The sequence below is a fragment of the Sorex fumeus genome, unplaced genomic scaffold (genome assembly GCF_029834395.1).
Source record: "Sorex fumeus unplaced genomic scaffold, SorFum_2.1 ptg000008l, whole genome shotgun sequence".
In the NCBI taxonomy this organism is placed as follows: domain Eukaryota; kingdom Metazoa; phylum Chordata; class Mammalia; order Eulipotyphla; family Soricidae; genus Sorex; species Sorex fumeus.
In genome coordinates this window covers 55,438,417-55,465,988 of record NW_026606065.1, presented here as the reverse complement: position 1 = coordinate 55,465,988, position 27,572 = coordinate 55,438,417, and the positions used below count along the sequence as shown (strand labels likewise).

General features: G+C 43.9%; 1 protein-coding gene across 1 annotated transcript in view; it reads left to right on the top strand.

Moving 5' to 3' along the window:
* The window catches only part of BORA (BORA aurora kinase A activator), a 32,847-nt gene extending 5,275 nt beyond the window's left edge, over positions 1-27,572 (top strand). Inside the window, exons 3-11 of the mRNA XM_056109931.1 lie at positions 490-535; positions 4,418-4,499; positions 11,935-12,000; positions 13,234-13,290; positions 14,102-14,328; positions 14,908-15,040; positions 16,921-17,531; positions 26,008-26,136; positions 27,302-27,572. Of these exons, the coding sequence (XP_055965906.1) occupies positions 490-535; positions 4,418-4,499; positions 11,935-12,000; positions 13,234-13,290; positions 14,102-14,328; positions 14,908-15,040; positions 16,921-17,531; positions 26,008-26,136; positions 27,302-27,364 (1,414 nt within the window). The 3' untranslated portion in view covers positions 27,365-27,572. The remainder of the gene's footprint in view (positions 1-489; positions 536-4,417; positions 4,500-11,934; positions 12,001-13,233; positions 13,291-14,101; positions 14,329-14,907; positions 15,041-16,920; positions 17,532-26,007; positions 26,137-27,301) is intronic.

Sequence of the window (27,572 nt, the reverse complement as noted above, 5' to 3'; positions counted from 1 at the left end):
ACAGATAATGGAAGATTTTACCTGTGCCCTTCACCCCACACACACTCTTGTGGCAAGCTTCCAACCATTGACCTGTCTTCCTGGCCCCTGTTTACACTCACTTTGGATATTAGTCTCATAATTTTATATATATGTCTGTGTGTGCGTGTATAAAATCCCACAAATGAATGCAGTCATTCTATACCTGCCCCTCTACTTCTGACTCATTTCACTCAACATGCTACTTTACATGTCGGTCCATTTATAAGCACATTTCATGACTTTAATGTAAAGCTATTTAAAGGAAAACATGGTTCCACTCAAATGGAATGAAGGGGAGGGAGGTCAGCCCAGCAACAGAGTTATTTGCCACATGCCATTTTTTTTGGGAAATGAAATGAACAGTTACGGTTTTTGACAAAGCGAATTATTTTGTTGAAAGGTTATTATTTACGATGTTTAATCTGCTAAAGTAATGGCATGGTTGTTTTCTTCTTTATCTCTTTATAGAATAGATAAAGATGTGGAAGACAAAAGACAAAAAGCCATTGAAGAGGTAACTTGGATTTGTTACTGATGGTTAAGCCAGTTAAGCATCAGTTCTGCATGAATGCCATCTTTTAGGAAGAGTTCCTGCAACTCCTTTGCTGTCCCAATCTCCTGCCTACCTGTCTTCTAACTGTCTATCTTAAGTGTCCGCACTGGGCTCCCATGGCCCAAAGCTTCTCCACGTACTTGAATACTATTGTAATAACTGCGGCGAGAGCTTTACTCCCCTACACTAAATTCTCTTTAGTCCATACTGGCTTAGCCACTGTCTCGTCATTCTCAAGGCCTTGCGCTGTTGGTTCTACTTGTGTCTTCAGAATATTGACACAGGATTCTTTTGGAGTTGAAGAAGTCTAGTTGGGTATTTTCAGATCTTTATAATCTAAATTAGTGTTGGTGGTTGTTGCTGACTTGCTTAAATGCTTTTTGGAAGGATCTTACAAAGATAGGTTTTGTTTTTCTAACAAAAAAAAAGTATTTTTACTTTCTGCTTCTTTGCTAAGCTCCTTTTAGAGGGAAGGTAAGGGCTGGCAGTGTAGGGGTTTCCTCATCACATCTCTGTCCTATCGACATTTCTTCCTTTTCACTTTTCTCTTCTCTAACCCTCTCTGCCTCCCTCCATTCCTCAGCTCCCCTGGATCCCAAAAGTCTTCAACCGTGCTGTATTAAAAGGCGGTGGGAGAGTCTGGCATTCCTGCATCTATGTTTTTCTTCTGTTTTTGGGCCACAGCTGGTGATACTCATGGGTTACTCCTACACTCAGGAATCACTCCTGCTAGTGCTCAGGGGACCACTTGGGCCGCCGGGGTTCCAACCTGTGTTGGCGAGGCAAGCTCTTGGTCTGCTGTATTACCACTCCGGACCCTATATCCATTTCTCTGGTGTATGTGTTGTCACCTCCTATTTTAGATGAAGCCTTTTTAGAACATAATTTTATGTACTTTCCTCTGCTGAACCTCACCCGCTTTGTTCGGAGTAGCTTCGAACCGCTCATTCTAATCCGGTCACTTGATTCTTCCTATTAAATAATCCTTAGCCTCTTTCCCGTTTCCCACAATATTGTGAAATGTGCTCTCTTTAGAATTTGCACCTCGAAAGGAAAATTTAGCAGGCTAAACAGTAAAATGAGATCAGAGTAAAAATTAGGATTACTATGCCAGAAACAAAATCATTTTCTAAATATATATAGGGCTGGAGCGATAGCACAGCGGGTAGGGCGTTCGCCTTACAAGCGGCCAACATGGCCGACCCAAGTTCGATTCCTCCGCCCCTCTCGGAGAGCCCGGCAAGCTACCGAGAGTATTCGATATGCCAGACACAGTAACAACAAAGTCTCCAATGGAGACGTTACTGGGCCCGCTCGAGCAAAATATATATTACATACTTGAAAATAGAATGAAAAAAATCAAACTGCAAAGGAAAAATAGAAAATGAAAATGAGCATTTATTCCCACGTCTTACTTCCTAAAAGTACCTGTTAATTTGAGCATGTGTGGGTGTGTCCCCTTACCCCAAAGGGACTACTATAACATTTGTATGCTTTCAGATGATATGTGTTATGTGTGTGTTATATGTTAGATATAGCATATACAACATATCCCTTAAATATTTTAAGCAAATAGGATTATTGTTCTGTTTCACATTTTGCTTTTTTCTTGATAATTTTTTCTAGGTTTTTTTTTTTTCATAAGAAACACACCCTGACCTTTACGTTGTTTTAGTAATAGCATTCCTAATATTAATTCTTTTCTATATACGTGCCATAACCTAACCAGTCCCTTTAGATACATGTTTGGGTTGTATTGATATTTTTCTGTCACAGATAATGCCACAATGAATACACATAGAACACATTTATGCAAATCTGAAATATACTTGTTAGGTCTGGACTTTGTGAATTTTCAGTTTCCGTAGATTTTGCCATGTTTCTCTTTAGGGTACCACCAGTTTTACTTCTTTATAACCAACTGTTACTGTGGGCTGGGACGATAGCACAGCGGAAAGGCATTTGCCTTGCACGCAGCCAACATGGCCGACCCGGGTTCGATTCCTCCGCCCCTCTCGGAGAGCCCGGCAAGCTACCGAGAGTATCTCGCCCGCACGGCAGAGCCTGGCAAGCTCCCCGTGACGTATTCGATATGCCAGACACAGTAACAACAAAGTCTCCAATGGAGACGTTACTGGGCCCGCTCGAGCAAATCGATGAACAACGGGAGGACCGTGACAGTGACCGTGAACCAACTGTATTTCAGTGTTCACTGTTTTCTTTTTATCTGTGACTCTGGCTATCAAATTTCTTTCATTTATGCTGCTCTTGTTACTTTAATCTCTTCTTACTTTTTGAATTTGAAATTTTCATTTTGACTGCATTATACATTGCTGTATGTTATATTTTTTTTATCCTGGAAATTGTATCATCTCTGTTCCTCCTTTGTTATTCATACAATATTTAGATTCTATATGTATGTATTGTGGGGGTGTAGTAAGGGGGTGCATGGGATTGAATGCATATATGGCATATCCTCCCAATGAGTCACATCTATGGCCTCTTTTTGTCATATCTATTTTCTCATGTTATTTATTGACCATTTAATTACTTTGCTATATGCGTAGAAAAACACAAAGGAAATGTTTCCAGTTGTTCCCCCAAACAGAGTAGGAACAAATGCTGTATCAAGTAGACTCTTCTGTCTGCAGTGAGAGAAGAAAGATGTGTCCACAGATGCTCTCTCTCCATTTGAAGCCCTGGCCGTGAGGCATACCACCTTGTGCTGATCAGTAGTCAACCAACAGCGCCCTGGTTGTGGGAAGAGCATGGGTTTCTCCTGATTATGGCTATCTTTTGTGTCACAAATATTCCAATTTCTCCCATTTCAAGCTACCCAACATTATACCTTCGCCAGTTTCAAGCTCCCCACCATTATATGTAGGTGTTCCTTCCTGTACGTACAAAAGACATAATTTAAAAGAGTAGATGGGTCAGAGCCATAGATAGTGCAGCGAGTGGGGCTTTAGCCTTACCTGCGCAGACCTAGGTTCGAGCCCGGGCATCCCATGTGATCGCCAGAGCCCAACCAGGAGTAATTCCTGGTCACAGAGCCAGGGCTAACCCTTGAGTACCAGTATACCTGGTAAGTCAGGTCCAGAAACCAAAAACAAAAAAGCACCAAAAAACAGCCCAAACCAAACACTAGATAGTGGTAAATGTATTCAAATATTTTGCAGGTGAAGATTCTATGTATTTACATCTTTGTTTTAAGTATAATTCATCTAATTGTGACTATATAGTGTAACTTTAAGTATTGACTTTAACAATGAACACAATATTTCTCGAGAACTGTAATCATCAGATCTTGAAAGCCAGTACATCATTCTTACTAGGTCTCTTGTATACATCGGTCTCTATTTATTTGTTTTAGTTTTTGGGTTACACCTGGTGAATTCAGGGGTTGCTCCTGGCTCTGTACTCGTGAATTATTACTGGAGGTGCTTAGGAGGGACCATATGGGATGCCAGATGGGTCAGACTCAGGTCAGTCACATGCAAGGCAAGCACCTTACCTGTACCTACTGTCTCTCCAACCCCTCCATTTTAGTTCATCAATCCACTCCCCTCTCCACAAAAAAGTGAGGGGGAAGTTTTAAATATTTGCAACATAATGCTCTTAATTTACATGCTTCAATTTCAGTGTTGATTTGAAATATAGAAGATACATGCTTTAAAATTATTCCATTTAAAAACCTTTGGTTATGTAAAGTTATGAGTATTAAAATTTTAAATGTGACTAAGTTCTGCAAGTAGCATGTTTGATAATTATTTTATAACCATACAGTTATCTTTTAATATTTGGGGAATCTGTGGCTAAATGTTGCAAATTAAATTTTCCCAGTTTTTCACGAAAGACGTCATTGTACCTTCTCCTTGGACAGATCATGAAGGAAAACAGCTTACAGAGAAGCATTCCAATAAATGTGAGTGTGCTAAAAAAAATGTTTCAGTTTAGCTTACAAAAATCAGTGTGAAACAACATATTTATGGAGTGTGAGTTTTGGAGTTTTCTTGAGCGGGAACCTGCTATGAATTTCATTTCTGGAGTAAGCCCAGAGCTCCCCCAGCTGTAGCTCCCAAAACAAAACAAGACAGAAGCAAAGTCCTAGGGAAAACAACCAATGAAACACTTGCCGTCGAGTTGAAAAGTATCATGAGGATATTGCTTTTATGGTCCAGGGGCATCAGAAAGACATGCTGGTGTAAGGCCCGGTATAGAGGAAGAGGGACAATAAGGTGAGAAATACCTAGAATGAGAGAGTCTCATTTTGATCTTTTTTATAAGTGGATGAGATCAGTAGTGCTTAGTTGGAGGACAGCTGTGCTGAGACATATATAGTTGTTTTCTTTTTTTTCCCTAGATACATGCAGTTTTTTTTTCTTTTTTATAATTTTATTTATTGAATCACCATGAGAGAACTTACAAAGTTTTCGGGTGTAAGTCTCGGTCATACAATGAAAAACCCGTCCCTTCACCAGTGCCCATTTTCCACCACTAAAACCCTCAGCATACCCCCCATTCCATACCCTCCCCTACCTGTGGGGCAGATGATTTCCACATTACTCTCTCTCTCTACTTTGATTACATTCAATATTTCGACACCAGACCCACCACTATTATTTGGGATTTTATCCCAACACTCAGATCTGCTGAAAAGCAACAATAGACAATTTGTTTTCTACTGCTGGTTATGAATAACATTATGTCTACTACTGCGGCTGCACAATTTTGGAATTCTGAAATTTTAACAAATCTGGAGGGATTTCTGCCAAAAGCTGCTGGGTTCCGAGATTTGTTTCTGAGTCTCTTGGATCATGGCTGTTAAGAGAGGTCGTTGTGGATGGCAACTCGGGGTCTCATTGGGGTGGGGAGGAAAGGGCCGGCTACACCCCCATCCTGTGAGGCCCCACGTGTCTTGTCACTGTGGACCCAAACCTGACTGTCCAATGGCCTCTGGAGGATGGTGGCCACTGAGGTGCTGAGGGGTAGCAGGTGGAGAAACAGCACCCTTTCCCCCCTTGGGTGGCCCGGTGACAGTAACCTACTGCAGAGTCTGGACACATTTATGCCAAAAGCCACTGTGTTCCAAGATTTGTTTCTGAGTCTCTGGGGTCATGGCCATTTAGCAGCTTGATCAGGAGCCAGGGAGAACGTTTGTGGGTGGTGATTCAGAGTCTCGTTGAAGTGGGGAGGAAAGGGCCGTCTCAACCCCCATCCCATGAGACCCCATGTGTCTTGTCACTGTGGGCCCAAACCTGACTATCCAGTGCCTCTGGAAGATGGCGGCCACCAAGCTGCCAAGGGGGAGCAGGCGGAGGGACAATACCCTTTCCTCACTGCGGTGTTCTGGCACCGGTAACCCATTGCGGGGACCAGACACATCTGCCAAAAGCCACTGGATTCAGAGATGTGTCTCTGACTCTCTGGCATCATGGCCATTAAGCAATTTGATCAGGAACCATAGAGACTTTGCCTCCAATTATATAGCTGAACCAGAGGTAGTTTGTGGGTGTGTCTCCCACATACCTAACTCTTGGCCATTTACTTTCTTGGTAAACTTTGCCCCAAGTTTTTGGGGTCTGGCCAAGGCACAGCAGCGATTTTGCAGTATCTGGAAGTCTGAAGGCACCATCAGGCTGCTGATGCACTCGCCTCACAGGTACAGATTGACCTGCTGGTGGCACCATACTCCCTGATAGATGCAGTTTTAAAGGACTTTCTACATCATCTTTGTCTGTCTTTTTTTTTTCTTTTTTAATTTTTTTATGTTAGTTTACAATATTTGATTACATTTAATATTCAAACACCAGTCCCAACACTATCACACCTTCCCACCAGGGTTTCCATCCCAAGCCCCAATCCCTGTCATAAAATACAGCCAAAATAATATATTTCATATTGTCTGTTATGAAGAACTGCTGAACATGCTTACAAAAAAGTGTCCATATAGAAAACATTGTGAAGATTATTCTGTTTTGGCAGGAACAATTAAGACATTCTATAGGATATCACTAACATGCTGTTCAAGTTTGGGTAATGTGAGCTTTGGTATATATATCTGAAAATATGTATATATTCATATATATATATGTATATTTCCCTCGGATTTGTTGCCTATTATCTGAACCCCATCAAATGTGGTGTGGTAATTTTGGAGAATGGGTAGGGAGTGTTTTATGATGTGTCCAGGAATATGTTTATTCATATGTGAGGCTCGGTCCAAGCACGTGAGGAGCTAGCTGCCTTGAGCTTGGCAGCAGTTAAATTGTGGATGTTTCTGGCTGCTCGGGCTGGGTTCCTTGAGGCAGGGAGGGCTCTCACCCGCTCCCCCTCTTGGGCGCCCCCGGTGAAACATCCTGCCTACAAGAAGGAAGCATTTGATGCTAGGAAAAAGTTTCTTACCCATTCTAATAGTACTTAATAGGAGACCTGAGTTCATTCACCCACCTACGACTTCACTTACCTATTTATTTATTGAAGATTCATGTCACTGATCTTTTATTCTTTTTATTATTAAGCTTGACTTGGATTTTCGTTGCATTCATTTTGCAGAGTAGTCCTTTGGCTTTTTTTGGCTGTTGCGGGGAGGGGCATATTTGGACCACACCCTGCTGTGTTTATTGATTAATGCTCAGGGGACCAAGCAGTGCCAAGGATTGATTCTGGGGGTCTTGCTTGTACAGCATGTGCTGCAGCCCTTTAAGCCATCTACAGTCCAATGCATTTGTTATTTTTGTCATTTGTGTGCTTTGGTTAATGGGTTGGGTTTTGTTTGGGGGCCACACCCAACTGTGTGTAGACCTTACTCCTGGCTCTGCTATCAGGGATCATACTTGGCAGGCTCTGGGGACCATATACAGTGCCAGGGATAGAATCATCTGGGTCGGCTGTTTGAAAGAAAGTACCCTACCCCTGTTTTGATGTTGTTTTTGATCACGATCATGATCATCCTGTTGTTTGTTGATTGCCTCAAGCAGGCACCAGTAACGTCTCCTTCTTCCTAGCCCTGAGATTTTAAAAGAACCATATTCAATGCTTTTTCAGGGTTAGGAGAATGAGACCCATCATTGTTACTGGTATTAGGCATATTGAGTACGGCATGGGAAGTTTGCCAGACTCTGCCGTGTGGGCAGGATACTTTCCGTAGCCTGCCGGGTTCTCCAAAGTAAGAACGAGATAATAAGATGGCGCTTCCAGGAGCTGGGTTTTATAGTCTCTGAGTCTTGGCCGTTGATGGGACCACCTGGCGCCTGCCGCAGCTGGTGTGTGTGACGCCCACCTACTGGAAGATGTTTTTGATCATGATTTTTAAATTATGAAGCTTAATATTTAATAATATTCAATATTTAAATGAACCAAAAGCCAAACAGAAGCCTCCACTACCAGCACTATCCAGCCGCCACCATGCTCCCGACCGCTTTCCAACACATCATAAGACACTTAATACCCATCTTCCAAGATTACCGCACCACATTTGATGGGGTTCAAATATGATTTGAACCATGGGAACACCTGCAAGGGCAATTAGAGGCCACCCTAAAAGCCTCTGTCCCGGAGAGCCTGGCAAGCTACCGAGAGTATCCCACCCACATGGAAGAGCCTGGCAAGCTATCCGTGGCATACTCAAAATGCCAGAAACAGTAGATATAATGGGTCTCATTCCCCTGACCCTGAAGGAGCCACCAATACGGCAGCGTTAAGATGGATGAGGAAGAAGAGGCTGATAAAATCTCAAGGCCAAACTAGGCTGCCAAAACGAGAAAGGACTAAAATGACTGTCTGTACTTTCAATGCACATATGCTGGCTTCGGATGCATCCTTCGAGGACCTGATGGTGCAAGTGTGAAAGATCAAGTATGACATCATTGGTCTGAGAAGGCATCAACCACATCACGCCTTTTTTCGACACTGGAGAACTGTCCCTCGTAACATGTGGCAAAAGAGGCATCAATGGTGTCGGTGTTCTTGTTAACACTAACTTGGCCATGAGCATTGATTCATTCGAAAGTCTAACAACCCAAATCAGATGATTACACTTGGAAAGATGTGGCTCACTGCCGGCAGTTTCTATCTTTGTTGTCTATGCACCAATATCTATGATGAAGAAGAAACTGAGAAGTTCTACATGGAGCTGGAGAAGTTCTGTAAAGAAGACCACACCTTCTACAAGATCATTCTTGGTGATTTTAATGCCAAGATAGGACTGAGAAGATCAGCTGAAGAATTCCACATTGGGACCCATGGCCTAAAATGGAACAAACAGGGTGAGAGACTGAGTTAATCATGTTGACCAAACCATCCATGGCAACTCACAGTTCCAGAAGGCCGAATCTAAACATTGGACATGGGACTCTCCTGGTGGACTATTCCACAACAAAATTGACCACATCATAGTCAATTGTCAAATGGGAGCTCAATTTCTAATTTTTTGAGAATCATCCATACTGTTTTCCAAAAGGGCTGAACCAGTCAGCATTCCCACCAGCAGTGAAGGAGGGTCCCTTTCTCGCCACATCGCGCCAGCATCGGTTGCTCTTGTTCTTTTGGATGTGGGCCAGTCTCTGAGGTATGAGATGGTATCTCATTGTGGTTTTGATCTGCATCTCCCTGATGATTAATGATGTAGAGCATTTTCTCATGTTCACCGAAACTCTTTAATGCCACCTTCGAGAACGTCATGCGACAACTAGAATGGGAAGGAATGGGAGTGAAGATAGATGGTCGGCAACTACATCTCTTCCACTTAGCTGATGACATCGTTCTAATAACCCCAAACATCAGCCAGGTGGCACAAATGCTGGCCGACTTCAACCGTGAGTGTGGAAAGGTCGGACTGCAGCTGAATCTCATGAAGACAATGTTTACGAGAAACGGACTCATTCCTGACGTTCCATTCCCTCTCAATGGAACGAACATCTCCGAATTCAACAGTTATGTGTACCTACGTCGAGAAGTCAACATGACGAATGACCTGGCACCTGAGTTGCACAAGTGGGAGTGGCTTGGAACGCCTTCAAGAGCATCAGAGAAATACCTAAGGGAACGAGCAACCTCCGGCTCTGGGCACATGCATATCTCTTCAATTTCACTGTTCTTCCTGCATTAACATACGCCTCAGAGACCTGGGCCCTACGAAAAAAGGATGAGAACACTATTTGGGTCTCCCAAAGAGGAATCAAAAGAGCTATGCTTGGAGTATCACACATCACTCAAGTGAGAGAAAGAATCCAGAGTTCTGACCTCCCTCGATGATGGAGAATCAGGGATGCTGTCTTGTTTGTCAACACATCGAAAATCAGATTGGCTGGATACGTAATGCGATTTGGAGATGGCCGTTGGACTAGAGCCGTTACTGACTGGGTTCCACGGGATATCAAAAGATCACATGGCCGCCCACCTACGAGATGGTCAGACTTCTTCGTGAAGACCCTGAACGAACGGTTTGGGGCTCTTGGTGTTCCTGGAGCGAGCAGAGGCCATTGGGCTACACTAGCATGCAACAGGGACGAATGGAGACGTTACTGGTGTCTGCTCAAGCAAATCGATCAGTAATCGGATGTCAACTGATCAAGTGAAGTGATTTAAATGAAAAAAATTATTTGATACCATACTGTTTTCAGTCCTATCTTTGGGGGTGTGGGGGACTAATACTGAGCATGTTTTATTTATCAAATTTTAGGTTTTGTCAGTATGATTTGGCATTTTTTTAAAAAAAATTATAAAGCTTTTCATAATATTTGATTACGTTTAATATTTGAACATCAATCCCACCACCATTACCCCTTCCCACCACCTTATTTCTGTCCCGAACCCCAAACGCTGCCCCCAAAGCAGAACCCAAATAATTTATTTTGTTTTGCTTGTTATGAATAGTGACAGTCTCCTGCCCCCGCGCCTGCTGTTCCTTGCTGGGGCCCTTGGAGGGGAGTGGGTTGAGCTTTCCTCCCCGCCTCAACCAGGGCTCCGGCAGCGGAAGACCTCCAGGACCAGCCACCACTATGCTGAGACCACTCTCCGCATACATGAAGGTACTGGCAGAGGGACAAAGCCACGCGGGTTCCGGGGCCGAGATCTCCAAGCCTACTCGGATTGGAGTCGAGCATCCTCCACCCAGATCCTCCAAATTCCAGTAGGCAGGGGTCACACCCACCACCTGGCCCCCTGGTGCCGTGTAATCCCATCAGCGGCCAAGACTCTGAGACTATAAAAACCAGCTCCCGGAGGAGAAGAGCGCAGTCTCCTGCCCCCGCGCCTGGCTATTCCTCGCCGGGGCCCTTGGAGGGGAGTGGGTTGAGCTTTCCTCCCCACCCCGACCAGGGCCCCAGCAGCCGAAGACCTCCAGGACCAGCCACCACCATGCTGAGACCACTCTCCGCACACCTGAAGTACCGGCAGAGGGACAAAGCCACGTGGGTTCCGGGGCCAGATCTCCAAGCCTACTCGGATTGGAGTCGAGCATCCTCCACCCAGATCCTCCAAATTCCAGTAGGCGGGGGTCACACCCACCATCTGGCCCCCTGGCGCCATGTAATCCCATCAGCAGCCAAGACTGAGACTATAAAAACCAGCTCCCGGAACCGCGCGGCCAATGCGGCATCTTATTATGACATCTCATTCCTACTTTGACAAACTGGCAGGCTACCGAATGTAGCCTGCCCACAGGGCAGAGTCTGGCAAACTCCCCGTGGTGTACCCAATATGCCAAATACCAGTAACAATGATGGGTCTCATTCTCCTAAAGAGCCTTGAATATAATCTCAGGGCTAGGATGAAGGAGACGTTACTGGGGCCTGCTCGAGGCAATCGACGAATAACAGGATGATCTGTGATCTGATCTGTGTTATGACTAGTACACCAAAAATGATTCAAAAAAGCCTTCCTAGAGAAAAGTTTGTGAAGATCATTGTATTTCACCCAGGAGTCACTAAGCCCTTCTGTAAGAGATTAGTACCATGTTGTAGAGGTTTAAACTTGTGTCCTTATATCTATCTCTGTATAAATTTATTTCCCCCTAAGATTGGTCGCCTTCCACTTGAAACCCCCTCAAATGTGCTGTGCTACTCTTGGGATATTAGCGGTGGAAAGTATGAGATGAGTGAGGTTTGGCCCGAGCAAGTGAAGAACGCCATGGGCATGTGGCGGTTGAGTTCTGGAGGTTTTCCGCTGACAGGGCTGGGTCCCTTGGGGTGGGTAGGGGTCTTCATCCACCCTCCTCCGGGTTGCCCCAGTGAAACAGCCTAGTGCGGGGTCTGGAGGCATGTCTATGGCATATCATTACTTTTTTTCACTCTGGAAACAATCTGAAAGTAAATGAAAAATATGAAACAGGTAAGATTTTCTTTTACAATATTTTATAGGCATTAATGTAAATAATGAATCTCCTGTTGGAAGAAAGCTGACAGCACAATCTGAGAAAATTAATGGTGAGTATAAATAATAAGCTAGAAAACATGTATGCCCCAGACTCGGCTCCATGTACTTTTTTTTTTGTTTTTCTTTTTGGGTCACACCCGGCAATGCACAAGGGTTATTCCTAGCTCTGCACTCAGAAACCACCCCTGGCGGTGCTTGGGGGAACCATATGGGATGCTGGGAATCGAACCTGGGTCAGCTGCATGCAAGGCAAATGCCCTGTCCGCTGTGCTCCAACCCCTCGGCTCCATGTACTTTTAAATTTAGTTCATATGGGATGAAATAGCACCAGGGGTAAGCATATCTTATATTTGATTCCTGTACCCCATGGTCTCCCAGTTATTGCTAGAGAAGCCCCTGGGCCTCCTGAGCACTGCTTGTGAGACCCCCCCCCATCCCCAACAATAATAAAATAAATTCAGCGCATGTGATAACACTTCACTCGGGACTTGAAATTGTGTACAGTACATGGATGGGTTATATATGAGAGCTATCTCTAAAAAAATAATAATTCAACACCCATTAGAATTTGAGATAATATGCTAAGTGAAATAAGTGAGAAATCAGTTGCCAAATGGTTTCCACTCATGTGGAAAATAACTAAAGCAGAAAAAATCCCCTCACAAAACCGACTCCTAAACTTGGTGAAAACTGATTGTTCCTCAAGGGAAAGCAGTGCTGATGGGCGGAGTGGAGGAGAGGTCCTTTGAGGGAGTCCAAGCACTAGACCTGGAGTGGTAGGTGTGGTGCATCCTATACACCGCCTCAGGGCAAAGTTACATCCCTGAAATCGAGTGTGTTAACTAGTCACAATAGCAATTGAAAAATCACCTGGCATGTGACTGAAATTGGATAAAAAAAAAAACAGCCATTTTTTTGGTCATTCCTCAACCATCAGCCCCCATTATGTTTTTAAATAGCAGTAGGGTGTACTTTCTTGTTCCATACTTGTAATTTTGTAACAGGGGGACTCTGTCCCCAAATAGAGGCTGGCTTGTCTTTGATTCAAATGCCCACAGCACAGCTAGGCGTTCGCATTGCCATTAGCAGGCTTCTGTCCGTGTGGGAAAGGGTGAGACGCTAAGGAAGGTGAAATGCTCTCTAATGGGATACCTAAATGAGATCATCCTGTTTGGCTGGAACATCATGGGGAGATGGCTGATTGGGAAGCGCGTGCTAAATTGCACAAAATGCGCTGGCTCTGATTTATCCTTGTTTGTATTTATTTATCTGCCTGCTTCCAGCTGCTTGTCAGACGCTGCTGTCTCTTCCTGTGGATTTTAATTTAGAAAATGTATTAGGTAAGTATTTTATTTGTTTAAACCCTTAATAACTTAAATAAAAGGCTTTGTTTTTGATGGCTTTTTGTAAAAGCGAATAAATGGCAAACCCTCTTTCTACAAAAGAGTGGTTAAAGTCCTGAAGTTTCTCCCTTTTTCTTCAACATGGCCTGGGCGAATCTTTTTATCAAGCTGAACTTTATTGTAGATGTAAACTATTCATGAATGTATCTTTCTCGCATTACCTGTACTGATAATGAAACACTTATTACTACTTTCAGGATTAAAGCAACTTTGCCCTCCCTTTCTTTTTTTTTGAAAAACAACAGAAAACAATAACAAAAGCATATTTTTTTTGGTCTTGTTTTTGGTTTTTTGTTTGTTTGCTTGGTCTTGGGGTCATACCTGTTGATGCTCAGGGGTTACTTTATGGCTCTGTACTCAGGGATCACACCTAGCAGGGCTCAGGGGACTATTTGGGGTGCTGGAGATCAAAGCTGGGTTACATGCGTGCAGACCAAGAATTCTTCCCATTATACTCTCTCTCCGGCCTCCCAAAATATAATGTCATTTGGGCGGACCAGAGCAATAGAAGAGAGGGTAGGGCCCTTGCCTGCATGTGACGGGCCTAGGTTCAATTCCCTGCATCCCATATCCCTGAGCACTACTGCCAGAGTGATTCCTGAGTGCAAAACCAGGAGTAAACCCTGAACATTGTTTGGTATGGTTCCAAAACAAAAACAAACAAACAAAAAGATTATAATCATTTTTTGAAAACTCATCACAAATACAATTGCTCTTCAGAATGGCTCGTTTTGCCCTTTATCCGCAGGTGACTATTTTAGAGCTGATGAATTTGCAGATCAGTCTCCCGGAAACCTCAGTTCTTCTTCTCTTAGAAGGAAGCTGTTTTTAGATGGCAACGGAAGCATCTCTGACTCTTTATCTCCTCCGTCTCCCAGGAGTCCTCGTAGTGGGACTCAGGCATCACTTGAGGTCTTTTATTCAATAGATTTATCTCCTGTGCCATGTAAGAGCCCAGAGCAGACGCCAAGTTCGGTAAGGAGTGTTTTCAAGGGGCTGGTTAGTCTGCTGTAGATGGTCCTGGACCTAGACGCTCACGTTGCACTTAGAAGAAATCGTTGTCCTTTGGGTTTTTGTATTTCCTGACAACTAGACTTGTTCATCATTTGTTATGTTTCACAGAACCGTTTTGCATTAGATTCTCTGGTTTTGGTTTTTTAGAGGTATACACGTTTATCATGAGTCTAAAGGAATTTGAGTGGAAGTTCCTGGATGATGTAGCTTTATCGGTGTAGCCTATCTGAGTTGGCATCAGCACAGTAACTTTGGTTTTGAATTTTTCACGAATAGCTATTTGTAAGGAAATACAACATTTATTTTAGCACCTTACATTTATATTTCATTTTGACTTAAAATATTCTTTATGAAAGTTTCCTGAGTCTTCTCAACTGTCTTAGTTATGCCATGCACCTTTGTCTTTTGGTGAGTGACCAAAGTTTATATGATCTAGTTTATAAATGTGTTTGGAAGGTGGAAATGTGGCAAAATTGGTGGTACAGCTGAGGAAGAGAGTATGGGAGTAATCATCACTGTTCTGCCTTATTTTTCTCACAGGGCCAATTCTCTTCGAGCCCTATTCAGGGCAGCACAAAGAAATACAGTTTGGGAAGCATAGCCAGTCCTTCACCTATTTCTTCACCCAGTTTCTCACCTGTTGCGTTTCAAATAGGAAAAACGCCACTCTCAGGTACGCCTCATAATTAAACACCTAATTGAAATGAATATATTGTCAATATTTGTTCTAGCATGATCGTTATATAGCTCAAAATTTCTATTTTCTAAAATTTAAAATCTCTTATCTTTTTCTAATTTAATTTTGTTTAAAATGTTATTTATTTTTACATAAGGAGCAGTGGGCCAAAGCGATAGCATAGCGGGTAAGGTGTTTGCCTTGCACGCGGCCGACCTGGGTTCGATTCCTCCATCCCTCTCGGAGAGCCTGGCAAGCTATCCATGATGTATTCGATATACCAAACACAGTAACAAGTCTCACAATGGAGACATTACTGGTATCCGCTTGAGCAAATCAATGAACAATGGGAGGACAGTGCTACAGTGCTACATAAGGAGCAATATACTTTTAAAAACTGGATTCTCAGCCAAGTTAAATGCAGTCAATTTGATTACCAGAATGTATATCAAACATTCTTGTAAACAAATCAAGTAAAGCATAATTTTACGGGCCAGAGCAATAGGCAGTTGTAGAGTGGATTAGGGCACTTGCCTTGCATATGGCCGACCCGAGTCTGATCTCCAGCATCCCATATGATCCCCTGAGCACTGCCAGGAGTAATTTCTGAACACAGAGGTAGGAGTAACCCTGGAGCATCACAGACATTCCTTAAAAACAAAAAAGGAAGAAAGAAGAATTTTAGATTTACTCATTTTAGGGGTCAGAGAGATAGCTGTAAGGGCTGAGCTCAGGTTTTTGCGTGCTGAAGCTTCATTCCTGGCACCACATCGATTATATCACTTGATAGACACATAGGTAGCACTGCACTGCACTTCACTGTCCTCCTGTTTATCGATTTGCTCAAGCGGGCACCAGTAACGTCTCCATTGCGAGACTTGTTGTTACTGTTTTTAGCATATCGAATACTCCACAGGAAGCTTGCCAGGCTCTGCCGTGCGGGTGGGATACTCTCGGTAGCTTGCTGGACTCTGCGAGAGGGATGGAGGAATCGAACCCGGGTCGGACACGTGCAAGGCAAACGCCCTACCCGCTGTCGTCAAAATCATCAGTTTCTTACTTGTGTGCAAACACAGTGATATTAACATTCTTTTTGATGTTCGTCAATTGGGTACATTGCAGAAATGTCTTTTATACTTAATTCTTGTACCATTAATTGTCTTAATGACAGACTATTTTCAAATAGTTATTTTTTTATTATCAGTTCAGATGGCAGCGCTTTTCATGAGCAAATGGTCACTTATTGCTTTAGGCTCCATGTATTTTATTACTTCTGTGACTGGATACTTTATATGTATTTGTTTATAATTGAGAAGATTGTGTGCTTCTGTCCCTTTCTCAAAATTTTGTTTTGAAATGGATGAAATTATCAAAAGTAGTAAGTTTTAAAAGTATTTTTAGCATTTTGGTTATAAAACGTTTAACTTTTTATTGCAACTTTTATTGCAACTCTTACTTATAAGTTTGTTCCTTTTTAGTTTTAATGTTGCTTGTATTTTACATAAACCGACTTTTGCAAATTTGATTTACCAGGTTCAGTTATTGAATTATAGCTGTTGGTTGATTTATGCGGTATTTTCCTTCTGTATTGTTACCAGAGTAAATGAACTGATGCAGCAGTAATAGTTCTCAGGGAGTAAAATATTTTAATTAAAAGGGGAAAAGTGCTGGAAGAATTATTTTTAAAGCGCCTCATCCTCCTTATTGACACATTGATGTATGCTTTGGTATTAACATCAGAATTTCACTTGAATAAACAACATGGCCATTATAGAAATCCATATTTTTTCCCCTGATCTGAAATGTGGCTGACATTTATAAGTGACTTTTAACTTTGTCTTGTTTTTATGATGCGATTCTTTCCTTCTATCCTTTAGACCAAAGGAAGTTGACTTCACACTCACCCGATGCTTCGTCTGGGGCAAATGCGAATGGAATCACCAACCCCTGTGTCCGAAGCCCGTACATAGACGGCTGCTCACCAATTAAAAATTGGTCTCCGATGAGACTCGAGATGTATCAAGGCGGAACTCAGTATCGGACGTCACTGATCCGCATACCATTCACCCTTGAGACGCATAGTGAAGACGAAGAAGATAAAGCCAATAGTCTGTCCACTGTAACTTCATCCCCAGCCATGGACACCAATGGCCTCCATCTGAGGCCGGTGAACGGTGATGTGTCTCCACACTGCTCACATTTGGTGCTGACCACCATGTCTATCACGCAGAGCCAGTCCAGCGCCTCTGAGAAAGAGTTGGCCCTGCTGCAGGGGGCCGAACGGGAAAAGGAGAATGATACGGTAGATATGGTGGACCCCATAGAGATAGCAGACGACAACACCTGGGTGAAGGAGCCCGTTGGGAACGGCAGCTTGCCCATGACGGAGTTTGTGAGCGGGATTGCCTTCAATATTGAAAACTCGCATATGTGCATGTCACCTCTTGCAGAAAGCAGCGTCATTCCTTGTGAAAACAGCACTATTCAGGTAAGAGATCTTAGTAGGCCTGCATCCCTGGTCCTGGGTGTTTCTTTTTTCCCCCTGCTTTTCTGGGGTCACACCTGGCGATGCTCAGGGTTGACTCCTGGCTCTGCACTCTGGGCTGACTCCTGTTGGTGCTCAGGGAACCATATGGGATGCCTGGGCTCGAACCCAGGTTGGCCATGCGCCAGGCAAACACCTTACCCACTGTACTATCACTACGGCTCCTGTTCTGACTGTTCATAAATCTTTTTTTCCCCTAAATTTAGCATAAGAAAGTGAGTTACAAGTCATTGAGAAAAACACCAAGAGGTGAAGACACATGCCATACATGCTGTGGACCTCTGTCCAGTCTATATTTGTTTTAGCTGAATATTTATTTGGGGTTGAAAGTTCTGGTTAGATGCTTACTTTGCATGCAGCTGAGCTGGGTTGGATTCCTGGCATCCTGTATGGTACTCCAAACCCTGCCTGAAGCTATTTTTAAGTGTGGAGCCAGAAGCAACCCCTGAATCACCAGGTGAGGCCCAAAAAGCAGGAAGGAAGGAAGGAAGGAAGGGAGGGAGGGAGGGAGGGAGGAAGAGAGGGAGGAAGAGAGAGAAAGAAGAAAGAAAGAAAGAAAGAAAGAAAGAAAGAAAGAAAGAAAGAAAAGAAAAGAAAAGTTTCTTTGAGGGGCTGGAGCAATAGCACAGCCAGTACGGCGTTTATCTTGCACTCAGCTGACCCGGGTTCCATTCCCAGCATCCCATATGGTCCCCTGAACACCGCCAGGAGTAACCCCTGTGCATTGCCGGATGTGATCCAAAAGTTCCTGAGTGCAAAGCCAGGAGTAACCCCTATGCATTGCCAGATGTGACCCATAAAGCAAAAAAAAAGAGAAAAGTTTCTTTGATTTCTTTGATTTCACAAGCTGCCTGTTGGGCTAGTTCTCAGGACCTGATTTTCTTTTGTGCAGAACTTGTGCCAGAGGAATTCAGTGTAGTCTTGTTTCCAGTGGAAAATGTAGAGGGGGAGCCGAGCAGGATGTGCTCTGAACAGTGCGGCCCCATTCGTCTGGCTTGCCTGAACCTTGGGGGTGGACCCTCCAGTGCTCTTGAGAGGCTAGGGCTCGGGGAGCCTTGTTTGCACCTCTGTATGGCATGGATGTTTAAGTCTGCCCCCTGAGGTGGCCACAACTCAGCCTCTGGAGACCCGATGATCTTCACAAGGTGGGAGCTGGTGGCTGTCCCCTGAGTTTCCCGGGAATGGGGCTTCTCAGGTGGAGTGAGAATCGATTCTTTTGCAGGGAAAGGAAAAATCCATCTCAATCTCCACACAGGCCTTAGCTCTTTTATCTTGCATTGAAGAAAAGAAATACCACGGAAGACAGATAGAGAAGCAAATAGTTTTGTGCAGGCAGGGTACTCAGGGGCTGGAGCGATCGCACAGCAGATGGGGCGTTTGCATTGCACGCGGCCTAGCCAGGTTCGATTCCTCCTTCCCTCTTGGAGAGCCTGAGAGTATCCCGCCCATACGGCAGAGCCTGGCCAGCTCCCCATGATGTATTTGATATGCCAGAACCAGTAACAACAAGTCTCGCGGTGAAGACGTTACTGGTGCCCACTCAAGCAAATCGACGAACAGCAGGAGGACAGTTCTGCAGTGCTACAGGGTACTAAGGCTTCCCCCATACCAAATGAAGGGAGAGCTCTGAATGTAAAGGGAATTTTACATCCCAAAGGAAGCACGGTCCAGCCTAGAGTGGAGTGCTGTGAAGTAAAAGGATGAAGAATCACACCCCCAGAGTTGGGATATAGACACCCTAAAATGGGGTGCTCCGAGCTGCTCCTGTAAGCTGTCTCTGTGTGAGCTCAGGGTCATTGCCAGGGAGTTGTCCAGAAGGTTCATTTGGTTCTGGTGACATGTCCCAGATGGGCTGTGGCCTTGGCCTTGGGCAGGCAGTGGGGTAATGCCTCTGGAATATATCTTGTCTCTTCAAACCGTCCTTGCTTTTAAGGTGTTTAATCTGTGCAACCAATTTTTGGCTTGATGGCTCCCAGATATTCACTGTCAAGGTGTCTCCTACTTGATGCCTGAAAATACACAGTTTTGGTTTCTTTTTAGGACTGGAGTGATAGCACAGTGGTGGGGTGTTTGCCTTGCACGCAGCCAGCCTGGCTGACCTGGGTTCAATTCCTCCACCCCTCTCCAGAGCCTGGCAAGCTTCCGAGAGTATCTTGCCTGCACGGCAAAGCCTGGCAAGCTACCCGTGACGTATTCAATATGCCAAACACAGTAACACCGAGTCTCAAAATGGAGACGTTATTGGGCCCACTCGAGCAAATCGATGAACAACGGGAGGGCAGTGTGACAGACAGTGGTTTCTTTTTATGTCATTGAGTGAGAATAGAGTTTAGAGTTCTCTTCCATTTTGAGCCAGACCCAGTGGTGCTTGGGGGCTTATTCCTCACTCTTTGCTCAAGGATCACCCCTGGCAAGGCTCGTAGGTCCATATGTGGTGCCAGGGTTCAAACTAGGTCAGTTGTGTATAAAGTAAGCGCCTTGACTGCTGTACTGTCTCCAGCCCTCTTACTGTATTGGACTTTCCCTACCCCCTTGTTTTTTGGTTTGGGGTCCACACCCAGCAGTGCTCAGGGTTACTCCTGGTTCTGCACTCAAGAATCACTCCTGGCAGTGCTTGGGGGACCTATGGGATGCTGGGGATTGAACCAGGCTGGCCATGTGCAAGGGTGGTCATGTGCCCTACCTGCTGTCCTATTTGCTCCCGTATCAGACTTTCAAAATGTAATTTATGGGCAATGATCACACACTTCCAATGTTGAAATATCTGGCAACAGGAAAGCATGATTCACATAATAGATATAATTCCTATTTGACATTAACTTTCAGGGAGCCATTTATTCATTAGTCGTCATATTCTTTGAGCTGAGAAGTTTGAGAGAACTTCAACAGAGTCAGTCCTCTACTATTTCACAGTAATAATATCAAATACATAGGTAGCTTTTTATATGCTAGGAATGATTCTGAACCCTTGTGTTCGGGTACGTGTTAATCTGATCTTTACAATAGAAAGAAGTGTACTATTATCCCTGTTTTACAGATGAGAGGCTGAGGTCGGGGGGGCTACATCTGTTGCTTAAAGCTAATATTTAGTGAGTGGTAGGAAAACATCTGAATCTGGACAGCCTGACTTTGGAGTCCATGTTCTTTATTTTTTGGTGATGATATTCCTCCGCCCCTCTCGGAGAGCCCGGCAAGCTACCGAGAGTATCTTGCCCTCACGGCAAAGCCTGGCAAGCTCCCCGTGATGTATTTGATATGCCAAACACAGTAACAATTGTCACAGTGGAGACTTTACTGGGCCCGCTCGAGTGAATCGATGAACAACAGGAGGACAGGACACTGACAGTGACAGTGGCGGAGGCGTTGTTTGGGGGCTTCACCCAGTGATGCTCAGGGGTTCTTCCTGGCTCTACTCTCAGGAATCACTCCTGGCAGTGCTTGGGGGTCAAACCCAGTCAGCTGCATGCAAGGCAAACCCCTACAGGGTGTAGTCTCACTCCGGCCCTAGTCCACGGCCCTAGTCCACGCTCTTTAATTGGAATTTGCACTGATGCACAGTCATCATAAATGCACTGTTTGGGTGTGCTGGGCACTCTTTAACCTCTTGTGTGTCTTCATTCATTCATTTCTCAAGTTTTAAGCTAAAACTTAGAACTCAAGAAGGGGTTCTTTGGTAACCCCCAGATTAAGTATAATCTTTTACACATATTTTTATAACTTCAGGTTCATTACTTTTATTTTTTTTCTTATATTTATTATATATTATTATATATTATTATTATTATTATATATTATTATTATTATTATATATTATTCATTCTCCTAAATAGCCTTGAATATAATCTCAGGGCTAGGATGAAAGAGACGTTACTGGGGCCTGCTCGAGGCAATCGACGAATAACAGGATGATGAAATGAAATGAAATGAATATTTATTTATTGGATCACTGTGGGAAAAGTTACAAAGCTTTCAGGTTTAAGTCTTGGTCATACAATGATCAAACACCTTTCCCTTTACCAGTACTTATTTTTCACTCCCCCAAAACCCCCTCCCACCCCTCCCAATGCCTGTGAGGCAGATGATTTCTACTTAACTCTCTCTCTACTTTGATTACATTCATTATTTCAACAAAAGATGCACCATTATTGTTTAGAATTTCGCTCCAACAATCAGAATTGCTGAAAAGGCATTGTGAAATAATTTGATTTCTATAGCTGGTTATGAGAACTATATGATGTCACGTGGCCACTTTGTGGCTACACAATTTTGGATTTCTGGTATTTTACTAGGTAAGTCTGGAGGGATTTCTGCAAGGAGCCAGAATAATTACGAGATTGGTTTCTGTGCATCTGGTGTTATGGCCGTTCCGGAGAGCCGCTCGTGGGGGGCAACTTGTGGTCTCGGTAGGGCGTAAGGACAAGCCAGTATCACCCCTCTTCCCATGAGACTGCAGTTTCCCTGTCACCGCCGGCTCATACCTGGCTTTCCAATAAGCTCTGAGCTGGTGGCCACCTTGCTGCCGGGGTGGGGGAGAATGGCGGATAGGAGCAACACCCTCTCCTGGGGAGGCATGGTGCCGTAGTTTAATGCATAGTCCATTCACTTTTATGCTGCAAGCTGCCGGGCTCTGAATTAAGTCCTTTTGCCTCTGGAGCCGTGGCCCTGCTGGAGAGCTGCTCATGGGGGTTAACTCGTGACCTCGGTAGGGCGTGAAGGACGAGCTGGTACCGCCCCTCTTCCCATGAGATGAAATTCTGAAGTTTTAACACTTAAATCTGGAGGGATTTCTGCCAAAACCTGCTGGGTTCCGAGATTTGTTCCTCAGTCTCTGGGTTCATGGCCATTAAGCAATTGATCAGGAGCCAGAGAGGCCGTTTGTAGGCGGCAACTCAGGGTCTTGTTGGGATGGGGAAGAAAGGGCCAGCTCCACTCCCATCCCGTGAAGCTCCACGTGTCTCGTCACTTCGGGTTCAAATCTAACTGTCCAGTGGCCTCTGGAGGATGGTGGCCACCGGGCCACCAGGGGGGATTAGGCCAAGGCACAAAACCTATTCCCACCTGGGTTGGCCCAACACCGGTAACCTACTGCAGGGACCGGACGCATTTCTGCCAAAAGCCATTGGGTTTCGATATTTGTTTCTGAGTCTCTGGGATCATGCCCATTAAGCAGTTCAATCAGGGACCAAAGAGGCCTTGCCTCCAATTATATAGCTGAGCCTGAGGTGGTTCTGGGTGTGTCTCCCCCATACCTAACTTTTGGCCATTTACTTTCTTGGTAAATTTTGCCCCAAGTTTTTGGGGTCTGGCCTAAGGCACAGCAGCAATTTTGGGGTTTCTGGAAGTCTGATGCCCCATCAGGCTGCTGATACACTCGCCTCACAGGTACAGATTAACCTGCTGGCGGCACCATACCCCTGCAGGTTCATTACTTTTAAAAGCGAGTGGAGAGACCCGAGTATCAGTACAGCAGGTGGGGTGCTTGCCTTGCATTCAGTGGATCCGGGTTTTAGCACCAGGACCCTCTATGGTCCCTGATACCGCAAGGAGTCTTTGCTGAACACAGAGCCAGGAGTAAGCCCTGAGCACCACCACGTATAACCAAGAAAGAAATAAAAAATGTGTGGAGATAGCCCAGTAGTCTTTTTTTTTTTTTTAATGTTATTGAATCACTGTGAGAAAGTTACAAGCTTTCATGTTTGGGTTACAGTCACACAATGACCAAACACCCATCCCTCCACCAGTGCACATTCCCCACCACCAATATCCCCAGTATACCCCTCCCCTTTCCCACCCTCCCCCATCTCCATGGCAGATAATAGTATTCCCCATACTCTCTACTTATTTAGCCCAGTAGTCTTGAGTGCCTTCAGGAGATCCATATTTGATCCCTGGCACCACAAGATCCCCTGAGCATCCCTGGGAACAGCTCCCAAGCACAGCCAGGAGCACTGGTGGGTATGACCATCCAGAATCTTTAAGACAAACACAAAAGCCTACACTAGCACAGATTTTAGCTTCTGAATAGAAGCAGTGCATGGAGTCAACCTTAAAAGGATTAACTTCTTTTCCTCTCTTTACTTCTCTATTTTTTATAATGATTATAGAACTACAAGATAATTTTGTTGCAATACACTTTAATCATCTAATCCATCCTCCGCTGAAACCCTCAGTAACTACCAGATTTTCAGCCCCTCTTTGCTTGAATGCCTGCAGAAATATCCCAGCCCATTTGGTCCTTCTCTTCCATTGTAAGCTTTAGATTGAACTACAATTTTGTTCTTTCTGTTAAGACCACCAGTCTGTACCAGTTTTGCCTTTGTGCCATCCTAGGAATGTCTATCTATGGCAGGGCATTTTTGTTGTTTTAAAAAAAATTTCTCTTAGGCTGGCTCTGCAAGCCTGTATTAGCCCTTGAATATGCGTCTCACTTGCTTCTCTGTTTCTTTGCTTGCCTTTTTCCACTCTGGAGAAGCCTGTGTTCTCTCTGGCACACACACCTCTCGCTTTCTCTCACATCTTTTTAAATAAGTTTCAACGAAAACTATCTTGCTTCACACACACACACACACACACACACACACGGTTTTTATATATGTTTATTTTGCTCCCACAGAGCCTTTTGGCTTCAGAGTTTGTGGACTAGTCTCTTGGTGTATGTTATCCAAGTGCTAGAATATCTTCCCCTAGTCATTCTGGGGATCCTTTCACCTCTTTTTTTTTTTTTTATTAGTGAGACACCATGAGGTACAATTGTAGACTTACAAATTTTTGTGCTTGGGTTTCAATTATACAATGATCAAATACCCATCCCTCCACCAGTGCCCATTTCCCACCACCACGGATCCCAGTGTCCCACCCACCCACCCCTGCCTCTATGACAGGGCATTCCCTTTTGTTCTCTTTCTTCTATTGGGTGTTGTGGTTTGCAAAAGATTGCCTCTTTTGAGTTGATTTCCTGGTGATTGCCATTCCATTCTTTTATTCTTTCTCCTGGTTTAAATACCCACTTCACATTTCACTAGCTTTGTTACCCAGGAGAGAGGCCTTGCGTGCAAACCAGGAAGGCTCGTGAAGCTGGCCGTGGTGCTCAGCATCTGTGTGTGGGTGCTTGTCAAGGGGACCAGTTCTGGATCCCCGCTTACCAGCTCATCCTGTGCTGACCTTGTCTGCGAATGGGGTTGTTCCCAGGAGCACCTGAGAAAGGGAGTGTCAGACAGGGCCTGGACCCCACTGCGCTCGTCCTTTATATGTGCCTCAGAGGAAGCTTGCTGAATCCCCCTTTTGTTCTTCCTTTTAGTTTGAAACAGAATGCTAGAGACTGTTATAATTTTAATTAAGATGGAAAGTTGAACAGCTAGACCCCTGATATATGTGGTATAAGCCTGACCTGTATTTCGACAATTGAGATAGGTAAAATGTAACCCTTTTTTAAAATAAAAAAACAAAATAAAACGTGTATTATCAGGGCCAGATACATATTCGGGACTTAAGTGTTTACTTTGCCTGTGGCAGACCCTGGTTTGATTCCATGTACCACAAACAGTTTTCTGAGCCCCATGAAGAGCCAGGAGTGGGCCCTGAGCACTGCTGGGTGTGGCCCTAATCCCTATTTCCACCCCAAAGTGTCTATTAATTGCTCAAGTGTGCCTTTTTGGGAAATTTGAGATGCAACCAAGCCTTTTAGAGATACATTTGGTTAATGATTTGGAAGGTAAAGTTGGTTATAATTCATATTTTGATCTTCTGGGTACAAAGTAACAGGCAAGTACATTCTTGTTCACTAGTCTGAGTGCTGGCATTTGGAAGAACCAGTACTGTTTAGGACTTTCGGTTTTTTGCCTTACGCGTCACCCAGTATGAGCACGTTAAAATGACATTGCATTTTAATGAAGGGTGTATAGTGATTGATTTAAATTTTAAATTCTTTTAAGTAACCCCCCCCAAGGCCCTCCCCTTCATTGTTGCTGTTGTTTTCTGGGGTGGGGGTCTCATACTTCAGTTGTAGCACCCCTATCAAATTGGGCATGTGGCATTACTGCAGATCAAACACCTGCAAGGCAGCTGCTATATCATTCAGTCACACCGCAGGCCTGAATGCTAAAATATCCTATATTTCATATATGCATCTTGCAAATTTTTTTAAGGTTTTTTTTTGTTTTGTTTTTTTTGTGGGGAGAGGGGCGCGTCCATCAATGCTCAGGGGCTCTTCTGGTCTCTGCTAGCAGGGGAGCAAGGGGGTTTGCTCCTAGCAGTGCTTGGGGGCCCATGCTGTTTCAGGGATCTAACTCAGGCCTCCTGCACCCAAATCACTTCTCTTTGTATATATAAATATAATCCATATAATTTTTAAAAATTGTGAACTAAGTGGATTATAGTTTGTGGTATAATCCTTACGTTTTCATTTCTTTATTCTTGCCAGATGGACAGTGGCTATAATACACACAGTTGTGGAAGCAATATGATGGATACGGTTGCAACCGAAAGTTACTGCAAGGAAAGTGATGTACAGAGCTTGGAAGTTGAAAATAAGTCTCAAGTTTTTACAAAGGTATGAAACTACCCATAGAGAAACCTTTGACATGGCTATATTTAGGTTTCAAGTATTTGGTAAACGTGACTCTTTTACAGCCAGTTTTTGCTTAAAATGTTGTCACCTATGCCTCATCCCAACTCCAAAATAAAAGGTCTTATTTATTTTGTGGCTGCCAGGAATCGAATCTAGTGCCCTGTACGTACATGCAAGGTGGACATTCTACCACTGTTACATCCCCTAACTAAGATCACTTTTTCAATCAAAACATTCAGTTCTCAGAACTTCTGTAAAAGAGTTTAAGCGAGATCCTACTCAAATTTATGCAAAACTGTGGGAAAACTATTTTCTTAAGGGATAGGAATAAAGGATGTGAAGTAGGACTCAAAGGTTTTTGCATCTAATGTTCTCACAAAGCTGATAATAATTGTCATTATTAGAGACACGGTAGTATATACAACTGAGGCACAGCAAATTAAAGAGCACAAATCCTACAAGTTAAGGGATGTTTATGAAAACCCAATAGCTTGAAATAGATTGTGGGTGCTCTGATAGAGGTAACATTTTACATAATATTTATACAAAGGTACACACTGTTGGTCAGGATACTTTTATCAAACCATGTAGACAGGATGGTAGCAACATGTTCCTACTTGAGGAAATCCGGCATAACCATCAGTGTCAGCAGACATGCAACCAAACATAGATTTATGAATAGTAAGAGTTCAGAGTAGTGGGGACATAGTGTTGGCTGAGTGTGTGCATTGCATGTAGGAGCCCCCGATTCACTCCCTGGCACTGCATGGTCCCCTGAGCACTCCTGGGAGCAACCTGAGAACCCTCAAGCATTGCCCTAAACCCAAAAAAAAAAAAAAAAGTTTCATATGGAAAGCACCTTATTTTCTCTTTTCTCCATTTTTTTTTTTATCACAAGACAACATCAGTTGTCCACTAAGAGTAAGCCAGCAAACATCAATAAGCAGTTTTGTTTTGTTTTGTTTCTTTTTCCCCAAGTGTATTCCTAAAAGTAAGGGAAAAAGCAAACCCGAGTATCCTTGCCTTCCTCTAGAGTTCACCTATGGAAATCTGTGTTGTTTCTAAAACGTTCATAGACATTGCTTCCTGTAATTGGCCATATTTCACCTGAAATAAAGTATTTTCATCATTTTTTCTTTCGTCGCAGGACCGTGTAACACCGAGGTGTTGGAGGAAAACAGGAGATGTTGCTCGGTGCAGCAGCCCGTGAAATACCTCTCTGAAGCAGATGCTGCGGGGCAGCTCGTCGCTTATTGTCCGTGCACATGATCAATAATGTGATTGTGATTGGGGGAAAAAGAGCTTCAACGTGGTTAGCTTTATCTTTCCTTCCTTAATGTGAAAAAAATCAAAGGCTTAATTTAGTGATACAGGAACAATTGAAAAGCTCCTGGAACTTTTCAACAATTGAAAACCAA